Source organism: Myotis daubentonii, chromosome 5, assembly GCF_963259705.1.
Source record: "Myotis daubentonii chromosome 5, mMyoDau2.1, whole genome shotgun sequence".
NCBI classification, from domain to species: Eukaryota; Metazoa; Chordata; class Mammalia; order Chiroptera; family Vespertilionidae; genus Myotis; species Myotis daubentonii.
Window position 1 is genome coordinate 104,439,422 of NC_081844.1, and position 27,054 is coordinate 104,466,475.

Consider the following 27,054-nt stretch of genomic DNA (forward strand, 5'->3'; position numbering starts at 1 on the left):
TGTGCACTGGGCCTCTAGTCCTATATAATAAAAGGTTAATATGCAAATAGACTGAACAGTGGAACAACCCCAACAACCGGTCGCTATGACGTGCGCTGACCACCAGGGGGCATGTGCGGAACATGGCGGGCGTAGGCCATTGGGGGATAGTAGAGGAGGTGAGTGGGGGCGCCAGACCAAGGCAGGGTGCTGGTCTCTGTCATCCAGGTTACTGAAAATTATTTGCTCCCGCGTGCCACAGTCCCGCCTGGTGCTCACACCTGCTGCCGGTGCTGACCCCACTCCCACCTGCTGCCGGCACTGGAGCCGCCGTTTGCATCCACTGCCCATGCCTGGCGCTGGTCCCGATCACTCAGTGCCATTAGTGGGTGTTGGTGGCGGCTGCTGGCCCTGATCGCCCTTGAGGGCTTCTCCACCTGCCCCTGCTCCTGAGGGGTAATTGGAGCTGCAGCTGCTGCTCAGACCCCTGACGGCGCCAGCCCCACTCGCAGCTGCTGGTGCTGGCCCCAATTGCTCTGCGCTGTCAGTGGGTGTGAGCAGTGGCGGCGGGAGTGGGGCTGGGCAGGGGCATGGAGGATGGGCCAAGACCTGCCCCTGTGCCTACCGCAGCCTTGCAGCCCACAGTTCCTTTCAGGGTGCATGAATTCGTCACTGGGCTGCTAGTTAAGATATAAAAAGCCCAAAGTAAATAAGTCTAAGAATGTGATGGTGCTTATACAAAAAAAAGTGTTATTACTTGTTTTAGGTTATAGATTTTTCAGCAGTTTTTGTGCCTACACTGTTCATATGCCTAACATTCTATTTTCATTACTGTTTCAATGACTGGAGTTATTCTCAACAATAATGGGAAAGCTGTCAGCAGTAGTAAGGTGTTTTTAGTTAAAAAGGCTTCTCTTTCCCTAATTCTCATAGGCTCTCCTGATTAAGAATTAATCCATTTTCAATTTCAAAGGTTGCTGAATTGAATGAACATAGCAAAGAGACTTGAGGCAGTATAGTGAACCTAGATGATGTGGATTTTAAAGGAGCAGTGAAAGAGAAAGGGAAAATAATCCTATATAATAAAAAGCTAATATGCAAGTGGTCGTCACGCCCTCATGCCCTCGCGCCCTCGTGCCGGAACTGCTCAGCCACTCAACACTGGGGAGAGAGGAATGGGAACCAGCCAGGCACAAATGAGCTCGCAAGAGAGGAATGGGGACTAGCCAGAGTGCGGCCCGGGAGAGGGACAAGCCACACACCCCATGGTCCCAGGCACCTGTGACTGCAGCCCAGTTAAAGCCACCCGCCCACAGTTCCCTTCAGCTGTAGCTGACCCAGGTGAAGCCAGCTCAGGTCCTGGGTGCCTGTGGCCGGCCAGAGGGAGGGATGCTCGGGTCCTGGATGCCAGTGACCAGCCGGAGGAGGGAATCCTGAGTCCCAGGTGTAGGACAAGGCAGAGGCATTTAGGTGTGATCAGGCTGATCGGGGAGCAGTTAGGGGTGATCAGGCAGGCAAGCGGTTAGGAGTCAGTGGTTCCAGATTGCGAGAGTCAGTTGTACATCCGCCAAGGGGCCTTGGATTGGAGAGGTTGCAGGCCGGGCTGAGGGACGCCCCCCTGCCCCCACCACCCTGCATGAATTTTGTGCACCGGGCCTCTAGTGATTCTATAATGTCCATATAGAGCAGGAACACCACCCACACTAGTCCATGGTTTCTCCAACTTCACTAAAATTTTTATTTTGAAAATTTAAGACATGTTGGTATGAGGACAGGGAAGATGTATTAGAGCATTTAATTCAGTGACTGGATGTGGAGCTGCATAGGGAATGGAGTGGTGTTAATGTTAAGCAGTGGAGCTAGAAGGCCACTGTAGTCTATAGTGAGATCTAATATGGTTTGAACTAGGGAGGTATCCATTGTAGAAGAACTCAGGTTTTGAATATATTTTGTAGGGGAGGCTAATAGGCACAAGTTACCATTTTCAGAGAATCTGACCTGGTTTTGTGTTTTGTTTTCACTTCATCCTTACAAAACGCAATATTGAATCAAGTGGGTACTTTTATTTCCCATTTTAAAGATAAAGAAAATCTCAGAGAGGTTAAATACTTCCCCAAGGTCATCCAGCTGCAGAGTGCTTGTGTACTAGGATTTCGACCTGGATTCCTTGACTCTTAGCCATGGGATCCTTCCTCATCTTCACACTGTGATCTTATGAAACCCCAAACAACTTTTATCACAACACCAGAAAAGAACATTGAAGTGCTCATTCCTAGAGGCAGATATATTGAGTTCCCGAAGAAAGTGACAGGCAGGCAGATGACCTTTAAAAGACAAAATTAATGGAGTCCATGACAAAGAAAGATAAAAGAAACAAAATATTTACTAAGGCAATGAGTGGGTTTTAAAAGAATGGGGGAAGGAAAACTATATAACTAGTTCTACCTCTTAATGTGGATTGTGTCCTTGATTTATTAACTGGATATATTTTTAATGATTTTATTCTCAGAGAAAATTGAAGTGCCTGTACTCAAAAAGAGGCGTGAGGTACTGCCTGTGGATCTAACCACCCCTAACAACGTATGTTCTAACGGTGCTGTTGGGGAAGATGTTTCTAGATCACCATCTCAGAAAGAGGAGGCACAGTCCTGTACTAACAACTTAAAAGATAACAACTTACAGTTAAAAGATACAGTTGCTGTAAATGTACCAGGAATTACTCTCTCTCCTCACAAAAACCTGACTGTGAATATTCAGCCAACGGAGGAAAAGAAATGTGTGAAACTTGTAGAAGTTCCAGCCATGAGTGAAAGAAGTGGAAACTCCCCTGACTCTCGCAGGTCAGTGTCCTCTCTTATTCAAGGTAACCAGCACTTTCTCCATCTCTTCTCTATAACTGCATGAACTGTGCTGTTTCTTCATCTCTTTTCTTAGTGTTACATGCAGTATAATTTCTTCTCTCTACTTTCAACATTTTTAAAACTTTAAGAAAGACTAATGATTGCTAGGGGAAAGGACTTCTGAATAAGGAAATTATGTTTTTAAGTTACACTTTTCTGTTTCATGAAACAATTATCACAGTTTAATACCTCTGAACATTTTGTTGGTTTGGATAAGTGTACAGTTATTGTTTTCCTGGTTCAATAGGAACCAGGCCAGCCAGGTGTTGCTCAGGGGTTGAGCATTAACTTACAAACCAGGAGGTCTTGGTTCAATTCCCGGTCACAGCACATGCCTGAGTTGCTGGCTCCATCCCCAGTAGCAGGCATGCAGGAGGCTGCTGATCAATGATTCTCTCTCAACATTGATGTTTCTATCTCTCTCTCCCTCTCCCTTCCTCTCTGAAATCAATGAAAATCCTATATCAAAAAAATCAAAGGCTAATATGCAAATTGTCCCCTGGGGAGTTTGACCAACCAGGAGTTCAACTGCTCACTATGACATGCGCCGACCACCAGGGAGTGGCAGCCAGCAGCCGGAGAAAGGAAGGCCTTGATCGTCCCTGATCGCCAGCCAGGCCTAGGGACCCTACCTGTGCATGAATTTTGTGCACTGGGCCTCTAGTATATTAAAAGAAAAGAAAAAAAAGAGTGGTGATTAAAGAAAAATAACTTACCTCCTAAAATGTCTTTCTAATGGTCTAAGAAATTTCAGCCTTTTGGAAAACTTCAATAAAATTTTTAATTGATTTTTAAAATGATTTATCCTAAGCCTTTAAGTATGGGCTTTGATACCTGTTTTGACATTTTTAAATATCAAAGGTAAGTTCATTTAAAAAATATATATATCTTTTTATTGATTTCAGAGAGGAAGGAAGAGAGAGATAGAAACGTCAATGATGAGAGACAATCATTGATCAGCTGCCTCCTACATGCCCTGTACTGGGGATCAAGCCTGCAACTTGGGCATGTACCCTTGACTAGAATCAAACCTGGGTCTCTTCAGTCCATAGGCCTACACTCTATCCATTGAGCCAAACCGGCCAGGGCAAAAGTAAGTTCATTTTTGTTTTATATCAAAACTTCAAAGCTTCTATTCAAATATTTCTGAATATTTGAATTTTTACTAAAATAGAAAATGTCTAGACATGTGTAACTTTAGAAACTCATGTTTTAAGAGCCTTAGCCTTAAAAAAAAATTAAAGTAATAGAGGTCAAAAGGTAAGAACGTAAGTGAAAGAGAAATACCTCGTCATTGTTTATTTTTTCTTAAATTATTATTCTGCTAGTTGAAACTCAATTTGATTTCTTTTATGAGACAAATACACATCTACTTATGCAGCACAGGATCTCACATTATTTTTACTTATGCATTTTGCTTTTTATATATTATGTTAACATTAAATGAGTGCTACAGCATTGTAAACCTTTTCACTAGGTGTGCTTATTATGATAGGCACCCTCATTATATTTTAGTTCTTTAATTTAGGCTTTGCCATGACTTTTTATCCGCCTTAAAGATATTTCTTTAGACATTTAAAAAGGCAGTCTATTGACATAAAAAGATTCTTTTAGAGAGTCAGTGACTTAGTTTTCTTAATGGTATTAGAGTCAACTATAATGTTTTTCCTTATATAAATAAAAAAAATCACCATATCTTATTAGAGGCCCATTATACTAGAGAATTCTCCCTTCTTTCTTTTTCTTAACCACACTTGAATTCAGAGTGGGTGCTTTAATGCCTGTAGGTTAGCTGCTGAATCAAAGCTTCAAACAGAAGTTAAAGAAGAAAAAGAAACTGCAAGAAAATTGGAAAAGAAAACTTGTAAGAAATCACACCCTGTTCTATACGTGTCCTCTAAATCAACTCCAGAAACTCAGTGCGCTCAGCAGTGAAGACTGGTCTTTAAGAAGAGTAAAGTAACACTTGCCCAAAAGGTTGCTGTGGAGGTTGTCTTCAAATTAAGATTGTCTTCCTCTGAAGCATACCACCTTGTTGGTTATTTCTTTCTACTCACTGTGCCAGGACCTGGCATGTTCATACTGTTTTGACCAAATGTTCTAAATTTGGTTGTGATTCCAACCAGGAGATTTCTTTAAGTGATGGTCCTTCGTGGAGCTCCTGTGTGAATAAACTATTAAATGAAGGAAGGTGTTGTTATAAATCTATTTGTTGCATTGTATATGGATTTTTAAGTAATATTAACACATACTATCAGAGCCATATGTTATATTGTAACTGGATTTTGTCAGTGTTTAAAATACCTATGTTCATCTTTGTATTTTTGACTCTAAATTTTCTAAATAAAAATTTTTTTCCCTTGAAATGATTATAGACTGGTCTATGACTTAATTTCATATATACTGTAGGTGGGTGTATTACTCTGTATCAGTGGTTTTCAACCTTTTTCATCTCATGACACACATAGACTAATTATTAAAATTCTGTGGCACACCAAAAAATATATTTTTTGCTGATCTTACAAAAAGAGGGGAGTATAATTTTGATTCATTCACATCAGATAGCTGTTGTTGTGTTGACTGTGGTCATTTTTTTATTTGACAATCTAAGGGAAAAGAGGTCAGTGCCCCTAAGTAGTCAGGTATTGCATGTTTTATAAAGTCTTGCAGCACACCAGAGTATCTGCTGTGGCACACCGATTGAAAATTGCTGGTCTATACTATATAGAAAGAGGCAGAGAGATTTATTTTAAGGAATTGGCTTACGTGCATATGGAGGCTGGCAAGTCTAAAATCAGCAGTTCAAAAGGTGTCAGGGTGGAGACGCACAGAAAAGCCAATGTCATAGTTTAAGTTTGGAAACTGTCTTCTACAGAATTCTACAGGTCAGTCTTTGTTCTATCTAGGGTTTCAGCTAATCACAGGCATAGGCTCACCCATGTTATGAAGGGAAATCTGCTTTACTCAAAGTCCACAATTTTAAATGTTAATCTCACCTAAAAGCACTCTCACAGAAACATCCAGAATAATGCTTAACCACATACAGCCCAACCAAGGTGACCTACAATTAACTATCACAGTAGGTTAGTTAGGTAAGTCTATTGAAATGTATTAGGTAAAAGGAAATTGCCTCTTCTAAATAAATCAAATAAACTTAATTTATTGCAAAAAGCATACCCTCAGGAAATTAGATATTGCACATTAAGTAACATCTCTTGCCAAAGGAAGTAGCTGAAGGCACTAGAAAACTATTTTAAACTGAGAAAAATAAATGAATAGCTTATTCATTGCATATTGTAGAATGTAGATCAATTTCTTCCAACATTGAGTTTTTACTATGAGTTAGGAGTGCAAAAATAATCCTTCATTGCTCTCAGTGTAGTAGACCCACATAAATGAGTAATGGTAGAAATATTACTAGTATTAATAGTTATATCTAACATTTGGATCACCTAATGTGCCCAGCACTGTTTTAAGCCCTTTCATGTATTGCCACATTTAACCTCATCTTTGTGAGCTGGATATTATATTTAACTTATTCTCATTTTACAGATGAGGAAACCAAGGCCTCCAAGTGGTTAAGTTACCTGTAAGGGCACAGGTGTTAGTGGGTGATGAAAAAAATTAAAAGAGTGGTAGAAGTTGTAATAGAATATCCAAAGTGCTAAAGGGACTGAGAAGGAAACAAGAAACTGCCTGGCGGCTTTTTACTTTTTTTCAAAATCTTTCAGCTTAGATTCCTTCAGAGGTTTCCCAAGGCATGGAGAGAATAGCATTACAGCAACAACTACTATCAGAAACAACAATCTTTGGTGAGGGGAGAAATCTGAGTTCTAGAGTTGGCACATGATAATTCTCAAAATGTCCAATTTTCAACAACTATTACAAGGCAAGAAACAAAGTATGATCCAAAAATAAGAAAAAATAAACTCTGCCAAACATTGGACTTACTAGACAAAAACTTTAAATCAACAATTTTAAATATGCTTAAAGAGCTAATGACATAAAAACAATGGCAAATAGAGACTGCCAATAAAGAGAAATGGTTAAAGGAACCAGATTGGCACTGTGGAGTTGAAGAGTACAATAACAAATGAGAAGCTCACATTCAACAGCAGATTTGAAAAGCAAGTAGAAAAATAAGTAAAATTAGAAGATTGGCCAGTTGAGATCATTCTGACTGAAGAACAGAAAAGAATGAAGAAAAATGAACCATGCCTAAGAAATCTATGGGGCACAATCAAGCATGGCAATATATGTAAACCTAAAACTGTTCTAACAAAAAAGGCTCTCTCTGTAGTTTGAAAAGTGTGTGTGTAGGGGGTGGGGGGTGGGTGGGGTGCGGGGCGAGCAAAAGAGAAAATGAGGGGCCTAGTAAGACAAAAGAACCACAATATCAGAGGACTCGGAAATCTACTCTGCCACTGACAACAGACTATTAAAGACTGTACTTCACTATGATGACAGAAGGGGGCACCATTTGACTAGGAACCTTGTAAAAACACCCCAAAATTTACATGACAAATAGGCAAAAACACAAACCTTTTATAAGAAGGAAACAAAAAATAAGACCACCTTGTGAACTGATGACCCCACCAAAACCACTCAGCCCGCCCCTCCCAAAAGCCATATGAAGGTGAAGCAAAGTATAACTTTCTTCTAGATTCTAGAACACTCAATGCTATTGAATTTTTTAAATAGAGAAAAATCCTCAAAAACTCACACACACAAAAAATCAAGCACTTACAGAAGCAAGAGAATTAATCTGACATCAGACTTCCCCAGAACAGTATTCAGAAGAAGGCATTAATCATACAGACTTAAAAAGAACTTTAAGAAATTGTAAATCTTGGATTTTATTTGCATTGAAGTTATTCTTTAGGCATCAAGGCTATAGGAAAACCTTTTAAAAATGACAAGAAGGATTTTTTTTGTACCCATGAACCTCCTTGAGTAATCTCTTAAGAGTAATCATCCCAGCAAAAGATGACTGGGAAAACTTTTGAAGAACTGAACTAAGAAATAAATATATTGTGGATAATTGGAACCAGATTTTTCACTGTTGGAGAAGAAAATTCAACAAAATGAGGGGAGCCTTGCCAATGTGGCTCAGTGATTGAGTATCAACCTATGAACCAGGAGGTCATGGTTTGATTCCCGATCAGGGCATATGCCCAGGTTGCAGGCTTGATCCCCAATCATGAAGGTGGCAGCCAATCAATGATTCTTTCTCATCACTGATGTTTCTATCTCCCTCTCTCTTCTCTGAAATCAATAATATGTATTTAAACCAACTAAACGAGGGGGAAGGCTAAATGAATGAAAAAGGCTAAAAATGCCTACTATGGTGCTGGATTCCATATGAACTAGGTTTTTGAGAGATTTTTAAAAATTATATATATATACAGATATACAGACACATTTACACACAAATACACACTTCCTAGCCCTATCTGCTGATCCTTAGAAAATGGCATCTCAATAGCAATGAGCTCATCCAGCACAGCTAGCACCCAGATCTTGGTTTCATAATGTCATTCTCTACTAAGTGAACTATTTCTTTGAGAGATGGTTACTTTCAGGACTAGGCTGAAATGAATGAGATGACCCTAAACATCTTGTTCCCAAAAGAAAAAGTGCTTCAATGATGGGGACATGTCAAAATGACATGGGCACCAGCTTGAAGTGGCTTCCACTGTCCAAATCGAGGACAATTTGAGCCTCTAAATAAATGATGGTGATGGATTATATTGAGTAGAATAAGAAACCATGAACCCATAGTTTTGAATAAGTACATTAATAAAGAAGGGAAAGCTTTTTCTCACAGTAGACTCTCATTTAATACACGTAGAAAGAATGGTAGAATTCAAAAATAACTACTTGGTAATTAAGTGATTCAGAAAAGAATTATCAATAGTTGCTAAAACTAGTGGACTAAAAGTATGATGAGCCCATGGGTACTGTGGCTCAGTTTTTTGGAGTGTCATCCCATACACTGCCGGGAGCCGGTCCATCCTTGCTGTTTCAAGGGACCTGGCATATATGGCATACCGTTCTTAATATGTTTGCTCACCTTCTTGGCGCTGTGTTTTAACCAAAGTCACCTCTCCGAGAAAGGTTGATTCCCCAGGTAGGGATTTTCCCCTGAAGTTAGGGAGGGAATAAAACCCCTCAACTAAGTGCCAGGCGGGTAATTAATCACTTTAACTACGAACAATCATGCTTAAGCTACATAATCTTTACTCCCTGGAATGGAGATAAGAAACGCCCTAACCTTTGTAATAGAGATTGATAGGATTGAATCAACTGGTATAAATACAGTTGTAACAAGACAGAAAGAGACAGAACTCAGAACACAGAATTTAGAACACAGAACTAGAGACAGAAGAACTTCGCTGGAGAGAGCATGCCGGAGGATCCTGGAGAGGGACTGGCCTCGGAGCCTAGAGACAGAGCCTAGCGGGAGAACATGGCAAGGGATCCTGGACTGAACCTGACTACAGAGATTGGCAGGAGAACCTGACTGGAACCTGGACACTGAACCTGACTGGAGAGCCTGGACAGAACCTGGCTGGAGAACCTAGCGAGGGAACATGGCTACAGAACCTCGCTGGAGATCCGAAGCAGAACCTCTCTGGAGATCCGGGCTAGAGATCCTGGCTAGGCTGCTGATCAACTGAACGCTGTCTCCGTGTCATTCCTTCTTCGCCGACTCCGTCCACACCTTTGGGGACCCCTGGACCCGCTGGGGTTGGACCCCGGCAATACACCAAAGGGTTGCAGGTTCTGTTCCACATTTGGGGCATGTACAAGAGGCAACAACCAATGTTTCTCTCTATCTTCCTCCCTCTTAGAGTGAATAAATATGTCCTTGGGTGGGTATTAAAAATAATAATAATAAAAGTTTGCTGAGTTACAGACTATTTACATCATCTCATGGTATCTCTCCACAAATACACATTAATTACAATGGGAAAAATAGTAAACTTCACATGGAGAAACCTAGGAGACCTCACCTTACTCAATGATCAGTTAACAGCACAGTAATAGAACAAATTGATAGTGTGCATGTCCTGCCATAAAATGCATAACTTGCATCTATCTAATCATGACAAAACACCCTGAAACCCTAACTGAGAGGCATTCTATTTAATAACTGGCCTGTAATCTTAAAAATGCCAAGATCATGAGTGACAAGTAAAGGTGGAGGAACAGCCCTAGCTGATTTTGCTCAGTGGTTAGAGCATCAGCTTTCAGACTGAAGGGTCCCAGGTTTGTTTCCGGTCAAGGGTCTGTACCTTGGTTTCAGGCTTGATCCCCAGTAGGGGCTATGCAGGAGGCAGACAATTGATGATGTTCCTCTCTCATTGATTTTTCTATCTATCCCTCTCCCCCTCTCTCTAAAAATTCAATAAAAACGTATTTATTTTTTTTTTTTTTACAAAAAGGTAGAGGAACAGATCCTGTTAAAGAGACATATAGCAAGTGAATGCAACTTGTGATATGTAATTTTCTTTGGCAACAGAAAACACTAATGAGACAACTGGAGAAATTTGATTGAGGACTTTGATTAGCTGATAATATGGTGTCAATTATAATTTCCTGAATTTGATCATTGTTTTTAAGAAATACCCTATGAAATATTTAGAGGCAAAAGGGCATCATGTCTGCATCTTATTCTCAAATGGTTCAGCAAAAAGCATACACACACACACTAATTGAAAGGGGCATGATTAAGCAAATGTGGTGAAATGTTAACATTTGGAGAATCTGGGTAAAGAGTTTACAGATATTTTTTAACTGTTAAAACTTCTGTAACTCTGAAATTCTGTTAAAATGAAAAGATTTACAATGGCATTATTTCAGATGATGACAGTATATGTAGAAAATCTAAAACACTTTATAGATAAACTATTAAAATTAAGAATTGATTTTATTAAGGGTACCTATTAAATATAGGGTATTTAAAAATTTAATTATGCCGTATAAAAACAAATATGAATTTTTAAAAATTACACAGGTTACAATAGCATAAGTTATATAATATGCCTAGGGATAAAGTCAACAGAAAGATGTACAAAACCTATATACTGAAAGTTACAGAAACATTGTAGGGATAAATTAAAGATCCAAATAAGTGGTGGAGCTAAAAAAGAAAAAAAAAAAAAAGAGGGATCTCTTACCCTTTGGGACAGCATGAATGGACCTGGATATGAAATAAGCCAATCTGAGAAAGACAGATGTCACATGATCTCACTTATTTGTGGAACCTAATGCATTGACCAACAAAATAAGACCCAAAGCATGGAGGCATGGAACAGACTGGCATACCTCGATGTGGGGTTGGGGAGATGAGAAGAGAGAAAGCAAAAAACTTACATACTTATATGCATAGCCCTTGGACATGGGAAATAGAGTGGTGAAGACCTGGGGGCTGGGCAGGGGCTGGGAGGAGGGGGGCAAAGGAGGGGGGAAAATGGGAGATGTCTGTAATACTATCAACAATAAAAATATATTAAAAATTAAAATAAATGGTGGAATGTACCATCACTTCTTTCCAAATTGATCTAAGATTCAACACAATTCCAATATAATTCCTTGCAAGTGTGTTTTTGGTTTTGTTTTTTGTTTTGAAACAGGAAACATCCTAAAATTTATATGCAAAGGCCAAGGAAATCTTGCAGAAGAAGAAAAATGGAGGACTTATACTAAGAGGTACAGAGGCTTGTTATAAGATGATAATTAATTCAGTGTAATATAAATGCAGACATTGAGAAATATATCAAAGGAAGAGAATAGAGAATCTATAAACAGAGCCAAACACATATGCTCATCTGACTTGTGACCAAAAAAATGGCTACAAATGCAGGAGTGGAATGGGTGGTCTTTTTGAAAAATAATGCTGGGTCAATTTGTATAAAATATGAGGATGGGGAAAAAATCGTCCCTGTCTCCACCTCTCCACCTGGCACAATATCAATTCTAAATGTATTGCAGATGTAAATGTAAGGCATGAGAATTTTCTGTTAGAACCCAGTCTTTTTCCCCTAATATATTTTATTTATTTATTAATGCATTAAATGTTTGGGGTGACATGAGTTAATATGATTATATAGCTTTCAGGGTTTCTATGTTGCACAATCTGTATATTGCACTGTGTGCCCCCACCCAAAGTCAAATCTTCTCCCATTACCACAAATCAGGCCCCCTTCACTCCCCACCCCATTCCCACTGTTGTTTGTGTTCATGAGCTTCAGTTTTATATCCCATATATGAGTGAAATCATATGAAAACCCAGTCTTAAATCCAGAAAATGTTATCCCCAAACTGGTGTTCTTTTTAATAACGGTACATCCTGTTAGCCTTGGGAGGTACCTTATATCAGTGGTTCTCAACCTGTGGGTTGCGATGCCTTTGGGGGCTGAACGACCCTTTCACAGGGGCTGCCTAAGACCATCGGAAAACACATATATAATTACATATTGTTTCTGTGATTAATCACTATGCTTTAATTATGTTCAATTTGTAACAATGAAATTGGGTATTACCACAGCATGAGGAACTGTATTAAAGGGTCGCAGCATTAGGAAGGTTGAGAACCACTGCCTTATATAGACAAAGAAGTTAGGAAAAGTATGCATAGAAACTATAAAAGAAGCACAGGCAAAGAATATGTCAAAAGAGAATAAGAATAGTGAAATTTAAAACCTAAAATAAGTGATTTCTTCTAACTGAACATATGGCCCTTTGAAGCAATGTTTTTCCTATCTGGTTACAATGAATTCCTTACCATGAATAATCTGTTATTCACATTTCCTCTACATTCTGGTTGTGAAACCCTCTCTCATTTTTTTAAATAACTTCATTTTGCTGCTGTACGTTAGAAAGTAAAATGAAGAGAGTCTTTACTATGCAAATTGTCCACAAAGTTGGAAAACATAGGATACATGTATGCTTGAACAGTATATTACACGTCTACCTTTGTCACCCTATCCACCCCTAGTCACTGGCTATAAACTACCCATGAAAAATGTAGTCTCAGTATGACTGAGGAAGAAAGATTTCCAGAAGACATCACTTGGGACCATAGACATTTATGTTCTTTGCAGTGGATTTAAAAGGCACATTTCTATGGTCACCACACCTCTTGTAATTTCTTCTTAATTCTATGGTCTCCTCCAGGTACCACCCATTTATCTGCTCTTCTTTCCAATAAAACTCAGAGAGTTGCTTTATGCTCACTGCTTCTATTTTCTTATCTTATACTAGAGGCCCAGTGCACGAAATTCATGCACAGATAGGGTCCCTAGGCCTGGCCGGCAACAAGGGCCTATCTGTGAGGTGACCAGCAGGGCAATTGGGGGGCCCCTGCTGGCACCTGCCTTGGCTGGCCTGGCGCCACCTGCTCGCCAGCCTCCCCCCACCCCCCCCACCACTGGTCACCTCCCTCTGTGAGAGGCAATTGGCAGGGCTACTGGGGGGCAGTGCTGGCCCACTAACCAGCCGGCCCTACTCCTTGCCGCTGCCACTGGTCGCCTCCCTCTGCGGGGCGACCGGCAAGGCAATCAGGGGGCCCCCACTGGCACCTGCCTTGGCTGGCCTGGGACCTGCAGGCTGGGGCAGCTCTTGCATTGAGCATCTGTCCCCTGGTGGTCAGTGCGTGTCATAGCAAATGGTCGTTTGGTTGATTTGCATATTAGGCTTTTATTATATAGGACTAGAGCCCCGATGAACGAAAATTCGTGTAAGAGTAGGCCTACCTTCCCTCGGCTGCCGGCACTGGCTTCCCTCCCACACCCGGGACCCAGGCTTTCCTCCTCCTGCCGCTGCAGGCACCCAGGACCTGGACTGGCTTCCCCTGGGCTGTCTGCAGGCACCCAGGACCCGGCCTGGCTTTCCCTTGGCCCCAGCTTTGTCAGGAAGGACGTCCGGAATGACGTCCAGTCTAATTAGCATATTAACCTTTTATTATTATAGACTAGAAGCCCGGTGCACAAAAATTTGTGCACTTGGGGGGCAGGGGGGTCCCTCAGCCCGGCCTGTGCCCTCTCGCAGTCTGGGACCCCTCGGGAGATAACAACCTGCTGGCTTAGGCCTGCTCCCGGGTGGCAGAGGGCAGGCCCAATCCCTAGGTGCAGCCCCTGGTCGGAATCAGAGCAGGGCCGATTGGGGAGTTGGGGCGCCTTCCCCTGTCATGCACAGAGCAGGGCAGATTGGGAGGTTGTGATGCCACCCTCAGTCACGCTCAGGGTAGGGCCGATTGGGTGGGGGGTTGAGGCACCGCCCCGTCACACTCAAGGCAGGGTCGATGGGGAGGTTGCGGCGCCACCCCCTGTCATGCACAGAGCAGGGCCAATCAGGGGGTTGGGGCGGCACACCCTGTCACACACAGAGCTGCAGGGTGGTCAGGGGGTTGGGGAGCTCCCCCCTATCAGGCACAGAGCAGGGCTGATCAGGGGGTTGGGGCGCCTTCCCCTGTCACGAACAGAGCAGGGCAGATAGGGAGGTTGTGGCCCCGCCCCCTGTCACACACAGAGCCAGAGCCGCAGGGCGATCAGGGGGTTTGGGTGCTGCCCCCTGTCACGCTGATCCCGGTGCCGGGAGGCATATTACCCTTTTACTATATAGGATAGAGGCCTGGTGCATGGGTGGGGGCCAGCTGGTTTGCCCTGAAGGGTGTCCTGGATCAGGGTGGGGGTCCCCACTGGGGTGGCTGGCCAGCCTGGGTGAGGGGATGATGGCTATTTGCAGCTCCTCACACACCCTTCAGGGTGGGGGTCACCACTGGGGTGCCTGGCCAGCCTGGGTGAGGGGATGATGGCTGTTTGCAGCTGGTCACACACCCTTCAGGGTGGGGGTCCCCACTGGGGTGCCTGGCCAGTCTGGGTGAGGGGCTGAGGGCTGTTTTCAAGCCGACTGAAGCTCCCAACTGCTCCTTTTTTCTTTCTTTTTTTTTTTAAATTCTGGGCCAGCTTTAGCTCTGGCTGCAGCTCTGAGGCTTCTGCTGCTGAAAGAAGGTATCTGGTTTGTTTCGGTTCTATAATCGAAACACTGTATAACTCCAGCTCTGAGATCCTGGCTCGCTGAAAGCAGGTTTCTGGGGTTTTGTTTAGCTTCTATATTTGTTACAATGTTTCTTAAATTGCAGGCTCAGAGGCCAGCAAAGCTGGCGGGGAACGTTGGTTTCCTCCGTCACTGAAGCAAGCAAGCCTCATGTTAGTTTCAAGCTGCCTGGCTGCCGGCCGCCATCTTGGCTGGCAGTTAATTTGCATATCTCACTGATTAGCCAATGGGAATGGTAGCCGTTGTACGCCAATTACCATGTTTCTCTTTTATTAGATAGGATTCTCTCCTTAACTAACTCCAGCCAGGCTTTGTCTTGCCCCTTCACTGTCTAACTATTTTCCTATTCCTCAGTAGTAGACCATTTAATTAGACATATGGCTACTGAGAATAAAGACTCTATTCCCCAAATTTCTTTCCAGTAAGGTGTAGCCAGAGGGCCAGGTCCTGGACAGAGAAATACAAGCAGAAGTGACGTGTGCTGCCTCTCAACCATTCTTCCTCTGTCATACCTCCTGCTAGCTGAAATGGGGATGTGGTAGTAGATCTATCGTGGATCATATACTTATACTTCATTTTGTAAACCTGAGGGATGGATGGTGGAGTAGAAAAAAAGAAGGAGCCTGCATTTCTGATAATTCCATTGACCTGCAATGCCATCTAGAACTTTATGGGAAAAAGAAAATAGGCTTTTATCTTGTATAGGCTGATTTAATTTTGGGTCTCTGGCTTTGGCTGTACTTATCTCTATCTTTGTATCCATACAGTTTACAGGCAAGTCCTGCTGATACCTGAATCTGAAATATTTATTGAATTTAACTGCTTTGCCCCCACCACTTTGATCCAGTCATCATCTTTCCCTGCATACTAAAGCAGCCTCAAACTGGTCTTATTGCTTTTATTCTTAACCTATAGAGTTTGTTTTCCAATGAGAATAATTTTTTAAAATGATTCTATCACCTCCTACTTCAAATCCTCTAGTGACATTTGTTTATGCCCCCCCATCAATAGACCGCCAACAACACCCTGGCAGGTGCGGCTCGGTTGGTTGGAGCATCATTGTCTCATGCACTGAGAGGTCGCTGGTTCTATTCCCAGTCAGGACACATGCCCAGGTTGCAGCCTCCACCCCCAGTAGGTAGTGTGCAGGAGGCAGCTAATTGATGTTTCTATCTCCCTCTCCCTTTCTCTCTTTCTCAAATCAATACACACACACACACACACCACCACCACCACCACCACCACCACCACCACCACCACCAGCATCAAACCTAAAGTTGAACATGTTTAGTTTATTGCCTATGACTATACAACCATGGAGAGCCATACGGTGTCTCAGTAAGAGGGTATTAGAAAGGATTTTGTTACAGGATTTGGGCTTGGGTTGGTGATTTTGGGTAATGTTTAAGGAAGCAAAGTTAATCCTATAATTAGATATATTAATAAATCTCATGTAGAAAGAAGGACTTTAGATTATAATGAGGCTTAAGCTGAAATTGATGAAAAGAAAAAAGCACCAGTCACTGGTATTAGCCATAATAGGAAGATGTTTTGGTAATTTTTGTAGTTTATACAATGTTCTTTTTTGTTTTTTTTTTCTTCTGTTTCTTCATGATTGCAGAGCGGTCTAGTTTTTACCTTTATCCATCATGGCCACGAGTTAGCCTTGTCTGAAGTTAATGTTCTGAGAAATTGTTGATGTTCAGCAGGACAACACCACAGCCGAGCTCTAAGTGTGAGGCCGGCACCTGACTGTCCGGGGGGGCTGCTTGTCTCTGTATCACTTCCCAGTGCACTCAGTGTACAATTCAAACTCCTTACCATTGCCTTCAAGGTTCTACATGATCTAGTTCCTACCTAACTTCCAAACTCATCTCCTACCACACCAGCAGTGCATCCCCATAACAATGGTCCTTTTTTGGTTTCTTGAATGCTTCAAGCTTGTTCTTACATCTGTGGTTAGTTTACTCTGGAATTTTCTTTTTGTAGGTGCCACTTCTTAAATATTACTTCCTGGTGGAGTCTTCTCTGACGCTCTCCTTCTCCACTCCCCCAAGACACTGTTTACATCACTTTGCTGGTTTATTTTCTTTATTAAACCTTATCCTGTACTTGATTTTCTGTCTTTCCTGCTAGGGTACAAGATCCACGAGAGAAGGAATCTTGTCTGTGTTGTTTGCCAGGATATATCCTCAGTGCTTATCACTCTGCTTTTCACATGATGGGCTCTTAGTGGAGTAAAGGAACAACTAGAGTGTGCTGTGCAGATGTGCTTCTTAGGGAAGAGACACACCCAGATTGTTGGAGGCTTATTGTCAGAATGCAAATGCCTATGAGAAATCCATTGTCTCCTGTTAGCCATGTACTTGCTCTCATCTGGATTCCTGACTGAGATTGTTCCAGAGGTCTCCTTGGCTCTGGCAACTTTCTGCCTCCAGGAACACCTACTATTTGTATTCCTGACTGGTTTGGTTCCCTATCACCCAAAATAAAGACCAAAAAGTGTTGGCCTACCTAATTTCCAATAAACCCACTGAGGGGGTCACATCTCAGATGTCTACAAGGACTCAGCAGGCATGAAGCAAAGTGGGTTTGCTTTATTATGGCAGCTGAAGAAAAATTCTTTTGACACACACCTCAATCTAGGACTATTCTTCACATCCATAAATATATACCCTCCTCTCCTATGTTTCCTGAAACATCCTGTCAGCCTCTCTTGTTTTCCCACTTGTGATGGAACATGGGCTCAAGCAGTTTATCATTTTTATCTTTACCTTAAGAAAAACAATAGTTTAATGATAAATGGCAAATGAGACTTGGCCTCAGTATTGGGGGGAGAAGAGGGAGTGCTGGGGACTGTGGCAAACTAGAGGGCAATGAGTTATCTCCCGCTGATTTCTGCCTTGTGGAAAAGCAGACTCAGTATCTCGGAATTACCAGACCTTCATATTTGATTTGAGAAAAACTATAAATCTAGAAGTTTAGGTGAAATCCCTTGATTGTTAATAGTTGACATTAAAAAAAAAACCGAAACACAGTGAGAATCAAATGTGCTTGTTAAACAAATAGGTCATCTTTCAAATTTGGCCTTTGGACTACTGGTGCTGGATCTCTGTTGCATGTCCAGTTTTCTCTAGGTAAGGAATCACTCGGTGCCATCAGACATGGATAAGAAACAGGGTTGGTGACATCGTGTGCACAACTTGAGTCTTGGCAGCGTTGCCTAGAGTTTCTGGACAGAAGAGGCAGCTAAAGACTGAGAAAAGCAATTCATGAGAATGGGCTGCTGTGGGTGCCCAGGAGGGTTGTCTAACTGGAGAAGGAGTTGGCAGGTGGTGGTGGTGGGGGTGGTTAGCATGGAAGTCTTCCCAGAAGAAGAGGTGTTTTTGTTGAAGGAACACACATATAAGGACTTGGAGACTTCAAACAGTACCATGTGGCAAGACACCACCTCTGTCATGTGGTGTCACGTGGTATAGAGTGGGTTTGGTGCAGGGGAGTGGGGCTGTAAGAAGGGGCAGGCAGAGGAGGCAGGAAATGAAGCTGTAGAGGACAGCTGGAATTCAATCATGAGGGGCCTGCATGATGTTCTTCTGAGTTTAACTAGTATCCTAAAGGGTATGGAGGATGCACTGAGGTATGTAAACCAGGGCCTTGACATCTTAGTTTTGCCATTTCGACAGATCCTCCTCGCAGCCATGTGGAGTGTTAGTTAGCAGTAAGGTTTGAGGCTATTAACATTTATTGGAGCAGAGCAAACCCTATTAAGCAGTAAAGCTCCAACCCCACTCCCATACTGTCTTCTAGAGATTTCACTGGTACCTTAAGGCGGACTTATTTAAATGCATCCTTATCTAGTCTTTGTTGTTGCTGTTGCTGCTTCCTTTGGTGCAGGTAATTACTTCTTAGCACTCAGGTTTTCTTACCTAGAGTCTTCTATGGCCCTGATAGGCACCTAGAGTTTCCTCTGATAAGTAAAAGTTGGGTAAATACAAGTTTTAGCTCCAGGATATTAGAACTACTCAGAACATGTAATAGAGGCTATATGCCATGACTCTTATGAATAACACAAGTAGAGATGCAAATGCTGAGTAATACTATGGAGGCTGCAATTCCCCAAAACAGCCACATGTCAGACACCAGTGGAGGATGGACCAGAAGACCCTTGGCCCTTACCTACTGACATGCCAGGTAGAAGTCTCCTAGCTACCCTGGGTGCAGGTGTTCTCTGGCTGAGAATTAAAGAAACTCACAGGAAAGGGGGCCCACCCCGGTAAACTATAGGGGACAAACTTGGTGCCCAATGAGGGCTTCCTAAGAATATACTCAATTTTCAATATCAAATTTTGAATTTTATCATTAAAAATTGTGGAAACTTGAGTTCTCTTTGTTTTGTAACTACCTATATAATATCCTTGATTATGCCTCTGGTCCTGCAAAGACTTAAATATTTACTATCTGATTTTTTATAGAAAAACTTCACCAACCTTTGATGTACAGTACAATTTATAATACTGCTGTAATGGTTAGTTTTATGAGTCAACTTGGTGTGACTACGGACCTAATTAATTATTTAATCAAACACCAACCCAGGTGTTGCTTCCTCAGTATTTTGTAGATATAATTAACATCTGCAGTCAGTTGAATGTAAGTGAAGGAGATTATCCTCAGTAATCTGAGTAGGCCTGAGCCAATTAGTTGAAAATGAGGAAATTCCATCTGTGGACAGCAGCTTCAGCTTCTGCCTGAGAATTTTCCAGACTTCTTCCTGTTGGCCCGTGCTATAAATTTTGGACTTACCTAGCCAGCCCCATCTTCACATAAGCTAATTCCTTGCAAATCTCTCTCTCTCTCTCTCTCTCTCTCTCTCTCTCTCTCTCTCTCTCTCTCTCTCTCTCTCTCTTTCTGTTTTTCTGGTAGAATCCTGACTGATTCAGCTGCTCACTATAAATAATACTCCCCAATTTGTGCTGCTAAAAAAACTGAAAAGGAAATAACTTTAGAAAAATGAAATTAATATTTTGCCACAGCTGCCTGTCAGCTGTGACATTGCCTATTGTATCTTATTGACTCTATAGTACGAGGAAGAAAAGGGGCAGAGAGAGTTATGAATAAAGGAAAAAAATTCAAGAAGACTTTAATTCAGTCTTATTGTGAATCAATGAGACATATTTGTTTCTTGATAGAATCTGTTCCCAGAGCAAAAATGAGTTGTGTTGTTGTTGTTGTTTTGCAAGAAATGTCTCTATTAGCCTTACTCTAGGACTCTTCCTGAGGTCACTGTTACTGGCTGCTAGAGCACCCTTGACCTCCTGGCATTGTTGGTAAGTCCTGTGCTTGCGTATTTACAGAGAAGAGGTTCTTGAGCTCTTATCAGATGTTCAAATGGGCCTGTGGCACCAAAAGGATAAAAACCCAAATGACTTCCCCTCCAGTGGATATTTAATTCTATGTGTCACCCACTGCATACATTCTTCCTCTAATCGTCACAGTCTCTATCATGTGTCACCCGCTGCATGCATTTTCTTCTGTGATCTTCACAATAATCTTAGGAAGTGGGTATCCCATTTTACAGATGAGGAAACCGAAGCTTAGAAAGGGGAAGCCATTTGTCCTAGATGCACAGTGATCAGGCACATGTGGATTTGAACCCACAGCTGACGGGATGCTTGTGCAGGTGGGAGGAGTTCTGTTCAATCTCTAGGCCCAGTTATCTGGGAACTTCCTGCACTTGCAGTGATAGCCTGGGTGGCCCCAAGTCCTGGCTTGGCCTCTCTGTCCCCTGGCCTGCCTGGGGAGGGGATACATTGGGGGTGGCCCAGCTTTTCGAGGGGGTTGGGGGCTTCTAGCCATCTAGCCACTAGCCCTCTAATGTGCCCCTGCTCATCAGGAGGAAGGAGCAGGGCGCCCCAGGGAGGAGGGGAGGGGAGGGCGGGTCCTGACAGGGAGTTTGAAAAGAGGAAGGAAGTGGGGCCGGCAGAGTGCCTTGCCACCCCCTGGCTGCTTCCCCGCGGGACGACTCCAGGGGCCCACAGGCCCCCGGCCCAACCATGGCTCCCTGGCGCAAAACTGACAAGGAGCGGCAAGGCGTGGGTAGGTGCGGGCGAGGGGTCCGCAGCTGGGAGCAGGGCAGGTTGCCTGAGAACCGCGCGCTGGAAGATGCTGAGGAGCCCGCGGCTCCGGGCGGGCAGGGCGCCTGCAGTCAAGGTCCTGGGCGTGCTCAGTGGCTTCCTCCGCCCGCGCGGGGCCAGCTGGGTGGGGAAGAGGAGGCGAGGGGAGAGGAAGGTGGGCACCCAGCCCACCAGGCAGCGCCCAGCCCGTGCCAGCACCCGGTCCCTCCCGCCTGAGGCTGCCCTCTCTCCTGAATGCCTATGCATTTCCCAGATGGCATCCTGCCCAGCGCTTGGCAACTCCGCTCTCTGTGCCGGCTCAAGGCTCCAAGGATGCCGGGTCGGAAGCTGGTATTTGTAGAGGGAGCACTGCTCTCTTCCTTGGGCTGCGCTTGCCTCTGCCCAACGGACATCCAGCTGCCTGCTTCCCTGGCCGGTTCCCCCTGGGTCAGGTGACCTCTGATCTGGCTGAGTGCTAGCCCAGAGGGCTGTGGAGGCTGGGGGCTGGGGGCTGCAGGGTAGAAAGCCTCTGGGGGAAAGGCTCCTACCAGGTCATCTGGGGATATCCAAGAAGCCCGCTCATCAGCTTCAGCCATCTCAGCTCCCAGAGGCCTCTGCCTCGAGCTCAGGGGCGGAAGTGGTGGCTGGGGGAAGGGAGGCTTCAGGTACTGGGACTCTTTCTACTAAGTGGCATCTGTGGTGCAATCCCCTAGACTCACGTGGTTTTCAAACTTGAGTGTAAATTTAAAACCGCTGTGTGGTCTGCTGCACAGGCAGACACCACCCCCAGAGATGGGGGTTGAAGGTCAGAAGTTGGAGGACCCAAGTGTCAGAGTGATTAGGTGCAGGGCGTCCCAGGGCCACCGTTGTGGAAACACTGCCTTGGGGAATTCAACGTTTATCCATATACTTACTGGGTTCCAGGCGCTGTTTTCAGATAAATAGTTCCCATCCAGAGAACAAATAATCCAAACCCTCAAGGAAGCTCAGTTACTCCATCTGCAAAATGGAGAGTTTGAACTAAGGATCATTTTTAATGTCAAAGATTCTCTAACTCTGGCCTTCCAGCTGGGGGTGTCAGGCTAAAACTCTTCTCAGGGGGAGATGGAGACTATTAAATGGGGCAGGCCGCTGTAGGTGGGGGATTGGTGTGGTCTAGATTCTAGACCAGGGGTGGGCAAACTTTTTGACTCGAGGACCACAATGGTTCTTAAACTGGACGGGAGGGCCGGAACAAAAGCATGGGTGGAGTGTTTGTGTGAACTAATAAATTCAAAGTAAACATCATTACATAAAAGGGTATGGTCTTTTTTTTTTTTTAGTTTTATTCATTTCAAACGGGCCAGATCCGGCCCGCGGGCCGTAGTTTGCCCACGGCTGTTCTAGAACATGAAAGCTGGGCATGAAGGACATACACATCCAGGGAAGGAGAGCTCCTGCCCTCGGGGGAGGGTGCATTGAAGGCAATGATTGTGCTCAAACTAAGTCGGAGTTACATTTTGGAAGACTATGAATGCCAGGCTAAGAAGCTGAACTTTTCCCACTTAGGCAATGGGGAGCCATAGAGGGTTACTGAGCAGGGGGAGGGACAGCAATGTATTTGTGCTGACGTCAGTGTGGAGGGAGGCTGAATGGACAGAAGAGCAGAGATGCCTGTGTGGTAGACAAGGGGCAGTATTGGAGGTCCAGGGCAACTTGGGCAGTTAATGGGAGAGACTGAGTGTGGTGGAGGAGTCCCACCCTCTGTCCCAAGGGCTGCAGCAAATTCCTGCTAGTTAGGCCCTGTGTGATGGGGTGAAGATTATGGACTCTGGAGCCAGAGTGCCCATTCTTGGATTCCAGCCTCCAACAATTCCCAACCCTGTGACCTAGACAGTTTACTTACTCTCTCCAGGCCTCAGTTTCTTTGTATGTATAATGGGGATAATAATAGCACCTGCTTCCCAGGGCTGTGGGAGGACTAAATGAGTTAATCCACATAAAGTTCCAAGAATAACAGTTGCATAAAACAATCCTCACTTAATGTTAGGAATTATTTTTAGGCTTTGTCCTCTGCATGGGGACCCAGTTGAGGACATGACATCACAGGGTGGGGTGGGGTTACAGGGTGGAGTAGGGTTCTCACCCTCCCTAACAGAGGAAATCCCACCTATGTGCTTGGCTTCTGGTAACTCTGGTAGGCCCTAGACCTGGAGGCTTCTTGATCTGATGGTATAGACATTTTTGATGCCTACTTATAATAATTCTATTTTATGGGAGCTCAGAGGCTCTATGACCTTCTAGGGAGCTAGAGAGCGCTTGCCAGGGATCTCTTCTCTCTGCAGATAAATGTCAGAACTAAGGAAAGTAACCTTTGACCCTCATCTGCAGGCTCTGGGTAGATGGAAGGAAAAGTCAAGGCTTGGCTTATGATGAGAAGGTCATCCAACGGAGAGAACAGTGGAACTTTTGAGTAGGTTTTCACCTGTAACAAAATATAATTAATTGGGAGAGGGCGTGGATAGAGTAGAAGAACAAAAGTGGGTGACAATTTACCTTTCTACTGCCTGCCTGACTAGTTAATCCTAGTCCACTTACATTTAACATTTCCTTTTGGCTTTTACTCTTTAATATATATGTATATTGATTTCAGAGAGGAAGAGAGAGATAGAAACATCAATGATGAGAGAGAATCATTGATCGACTACCTCCTGCATGCCCCACACTGGGGATCAAGCCCACCACCTGGGCATGTGCCCTGATTGGGAATCAAACCATGACCTCCTGGTTCATAGGTCAATGCTCAACCACTGAGCCACACTGGTTGGGCTAGCCTTTACTATCTTAATCCCTTACCCAAAGACCCTCTTGACACTTTCTCTTATATCCTATTGGCTAAGACCCAATCACATGACTAAACTCAGCTGCAAGGGAAACTAGAAAATGCAGTTTGTAATGTAGGCAGCCATACACCTAACTAAAAATTAAGAGTGCCTAAGGAAGGAGGGGAAGAAGGATATTGGGGATTATATATTAATTTTTTCAGGCTGCCATAACAAAAATACCACAGACTAGGTGGTTTAAACAACAGAAAGTTATTTTCTCATGGTTCTGAGGGCTAGAAATCTAAGACCTAAGTGCTAGTAGGTTGATTTCTCCCGAGGCCTCCTTGGCTTGCAGACAGCTGCCTTCTCATTGCTTTGTCTTCACATGATCATGCCTCTGTGTATACTCTCCCCCGGTGTCTCTTCCTCTTCTTAGAAGGACACCAATCATATAGGATCAGGGCCCCACCCTAACAGATTCATTTTAATTTAATCATATCCTTAAAAACCTGATCTCCAAACATGGTTACATTTGGAGGTACTGGGGGTTGGGGCTTCAGCATAGGAATTTATGGCCAAGAGTAGTGGGAACAAGAGTTACCAGATGATCTGTGGTCTGTGGCATGATGTTTAGGGACTGTAAAAGAAGGCTTCAAGGCAGGGATTCTCAGATAATGGGTGAGGGTAGAACAAAGATTTGTTTGCTCGGAAGCTGGGGTGCCAGGTCAGTTTGTATGGGGGCTTCAGTTCTGTTTAGAAACCTCTTCTCCCTGCAAGTTGTCTCTAGCTATGGTCGTGTACCCGTGTGTGGTGTTGGGCAGTCTTTGTTGGTCCTTCTGAGAGCTGTGAGGGCCTATCCCCTCGCTTCCAGTGGTTTGCTGGCAATCTTTGGTATTCTTTGCTTATAGAGGTATCACCCCAATCTCTGCCTCCATCTTCACATGGTGTTTCCCCCTGTGTGCATGTCTCTCTCCAAAATTTTCTTTTAGTAAGTGCAACAGTAATGTTGGGTTAGGGTTCACACTCATGACCACTTTTGACTTGATTACTTCTATAAAGACATGATGTCCAGTTAGGTCACATTCTAAGGTACTGGGGGTTAGGACTCAAAGACATCTTTTGTTTAGGGGAAGGAACACAATTAAAACAATAACAGGCTCTGCAAAAGCAAGGAGGGCCTTTTCTACATTTTGATTGGGGAATATGGATGAATCTGAGATCATCCTCTGGTCCAGAATGCAGGCGATCCTGCGGCAGCCCAGGACCCTGGACAGAGCTAGTCCATGCCAAGGTGGGCACATACTGAGTGGGCAATGGGTGCTTAAGTCTCTTGCAGCAAAAGCTCTTATTACAAGGAATAAAATCCACTAAACTAGTTAGGCCCAAAAAAATGTGTGTGTGTGTGTGTGTGTGTGTGTGTGTGTGTAGGAGGGAAGTAGTGTATTTTGAGAATCAGGGAAAAATCAAATAGAAGTCCAGGAAACAAGAGCAGCAGGCTTCTCGAAGGACCTGAACTGAGGAGTCCTGGAAACCTCTGGCTCTTTCCATGGCTTCCCACATTCCCTAAACATATCCGCCCCCTTCTCCTTTCTCTCCTCGCTAGTCCTCATTCTTTCACTCCTTCCTAACTTTGATATTCTCATAATACCATGATGATGGTCCCAGCATGCCACCTGCCCCAGCTCTGCATGACTTTGCAGCTCCAGCAACTACTGAATCTTCTCTTCGTGTTTACTTGTCAAAGTGCCGAGAGAGAAAATCTGACTGCCTCGACCTTTTTAAGAAAGGCCACCCAAGTTGGAGATCATTGTCCATCTAAGAAGAGACCCCACCCTGATCAGGGTCCAGTATGCTGTGGCTGTGGGGTGGGGTCATGAGGCTTGCTACTCATCTAACGTGAGCCACAGGTGGGGACAGATTTTTTTAGGAGGCATAAGTTGAGCATGCATCCCAAGCACATGAGGGCAGGACTCTAAGACAGAGAGACCAGTTTCTACTGTGCTTGTTGTCAAAGGCATCATTTAAGGAGAAAGGATAGAGAGCATCATTAACTCACTAACTTGTTCATTCATTCACTCATTCTTCTTCATTTATTTCTTAAATATTTGCTGGGTATTTCCCATGTGCTAGGCACTATGTTAGACACAGATAGCTAGAATAGGCCAATTTGGTTCCTGTCTTTTGGAGCTTATAGTCTGTGGGGAAGACAACAATGAACTTTATGGACAATTTGGTAGTCATATAATTACTAATTGTGGTATGTGTTATTGTAATAAAGGAGTGCTGTTCCATGAATGAAACTATAGGAGGGAGGGGTCTTAAATAGATGGTCTGAGAAGGCCTCTGAAGAGCAATGGGGAAAAGAGTTCCAGCCTGGTTGGTGTGGCTCAGTGGTTGAGCATGGACCTATGAACCAGGAGGGCACAGTTTGATTCCTGGTCAGGGCACATGCCCGGGTTGCAGGCTCTATCCTCAGTGTGGAGCATGCAGGAGGCACTCAATGATTCTCTCTCATAATTGATGTTTCTATCTCTCTCTCCCTTTCCCTTCCTGTCTGAAATCAATACAGATGTAGTATTTAAAAAAACACAATTCCAAAGGAAAGGCTTGGACAGATCTTAGTACATGTATCTTTGCTATGGAGGCCAACTGTATCTTTGGACTGTCCCCAGAAATTAGTCTCGTGCAACAAAAATACCTGGGTTGGAAATCCAATTCCTTCCTACCACCAATTCTCAGGTGCCTGGGACTCCTACTTTCCAATGCTTCAGCAACTTGGGATTGCTTAGGATGCCTGCTGAGCTGGCTGTTTGAGTCCACACAAGGAGATTGTCCTAATCCCTAAACTCATGGGAGCTTCATTAGTTGGTGGGCATCTTGCTCCCAACCATTATGTTTCTGCTTGTGTGGGCCTTGCAGACTGTATTTACTAACCTCTGCTTCTTCCTGAGATCAGCATCCTTATGTTGCTGCTGTATTTTGAGACAGGCAGTGCAGCCCCCATAATATTCTGCTAATTTCTGGACATTTGGAATTCTGTTTTTTTTTTTTTTTAAGCTTATAGGCCTTTCATTTCATAGCTAATTGCACATGGGTGCCACAGCCTGTGTTTTGCAGCAAATGTTCTGCAAATGGGGAATGATAATGCGTATCGCCATCCAGCTCCAGAGGGATATGGGGAGTGACACCACAAATGTT

The 27,054-nt window shown here is 43.7% G+C and overlaps 2 protein-coding genes across 12 annotated transcripts in view; both read left to right on the top strand.

Annotated features, from left to right (window-relative positions):
- The window catches only part of SPDL1 (spindle apparatus coiled-coil protein 1), a 48,729-nt gene that overhangs the window by 19,492 nt on the left and 2,183 nt on the right, over positions 1–27,054 (top strand). For 6 of the 8 annotated variants that reach the window (XM_059699160.1, XM_059699153.1, XM_059699158.1 and 3 more), the window contains 2 exons: positions 2,489–2,819; positions 4,667–5,245. In XM_059699160.1, the coding sequence (XP_059555143.1) occupies positions 2,489–2,819; positions 4,667–4,814 (479 nt within the window). In that variant the 3' untranslated portion in view covers positions 4,815–5,245. Of the gene's footprint in view, positions 1–2,488; positions 2,829–4,633; positions 5,246–27,054 lie in introns of those variants that run through there. The other 2 variants (XM_059699157.1, XM_059699156.1) reach the window with 2 other exon arrangements.
- The window catches only part of DOCK2 (dedicator of cytokinesis 2), a 367,699-nt gene continuing 361,553 nt past the window's right edge, over positions 20,909–27,054 (top strand). For all 4 annotated transcript variants that reach the window (XM_059699147.1, XM_059699148.1, XM_059699152.1 and 1 more), the window contains exon 1: positions 20,909–21,035. In XM_059699147.1, the coding sequence (XP_059555130.1) occupies positions 20,993–21,035 (43 nt within the window). In that variant the 5' untranslated portion in view covers positions 20,909–20,992. The remainder of the gene's footprint in view (positions 21,036–27,054) is intronic.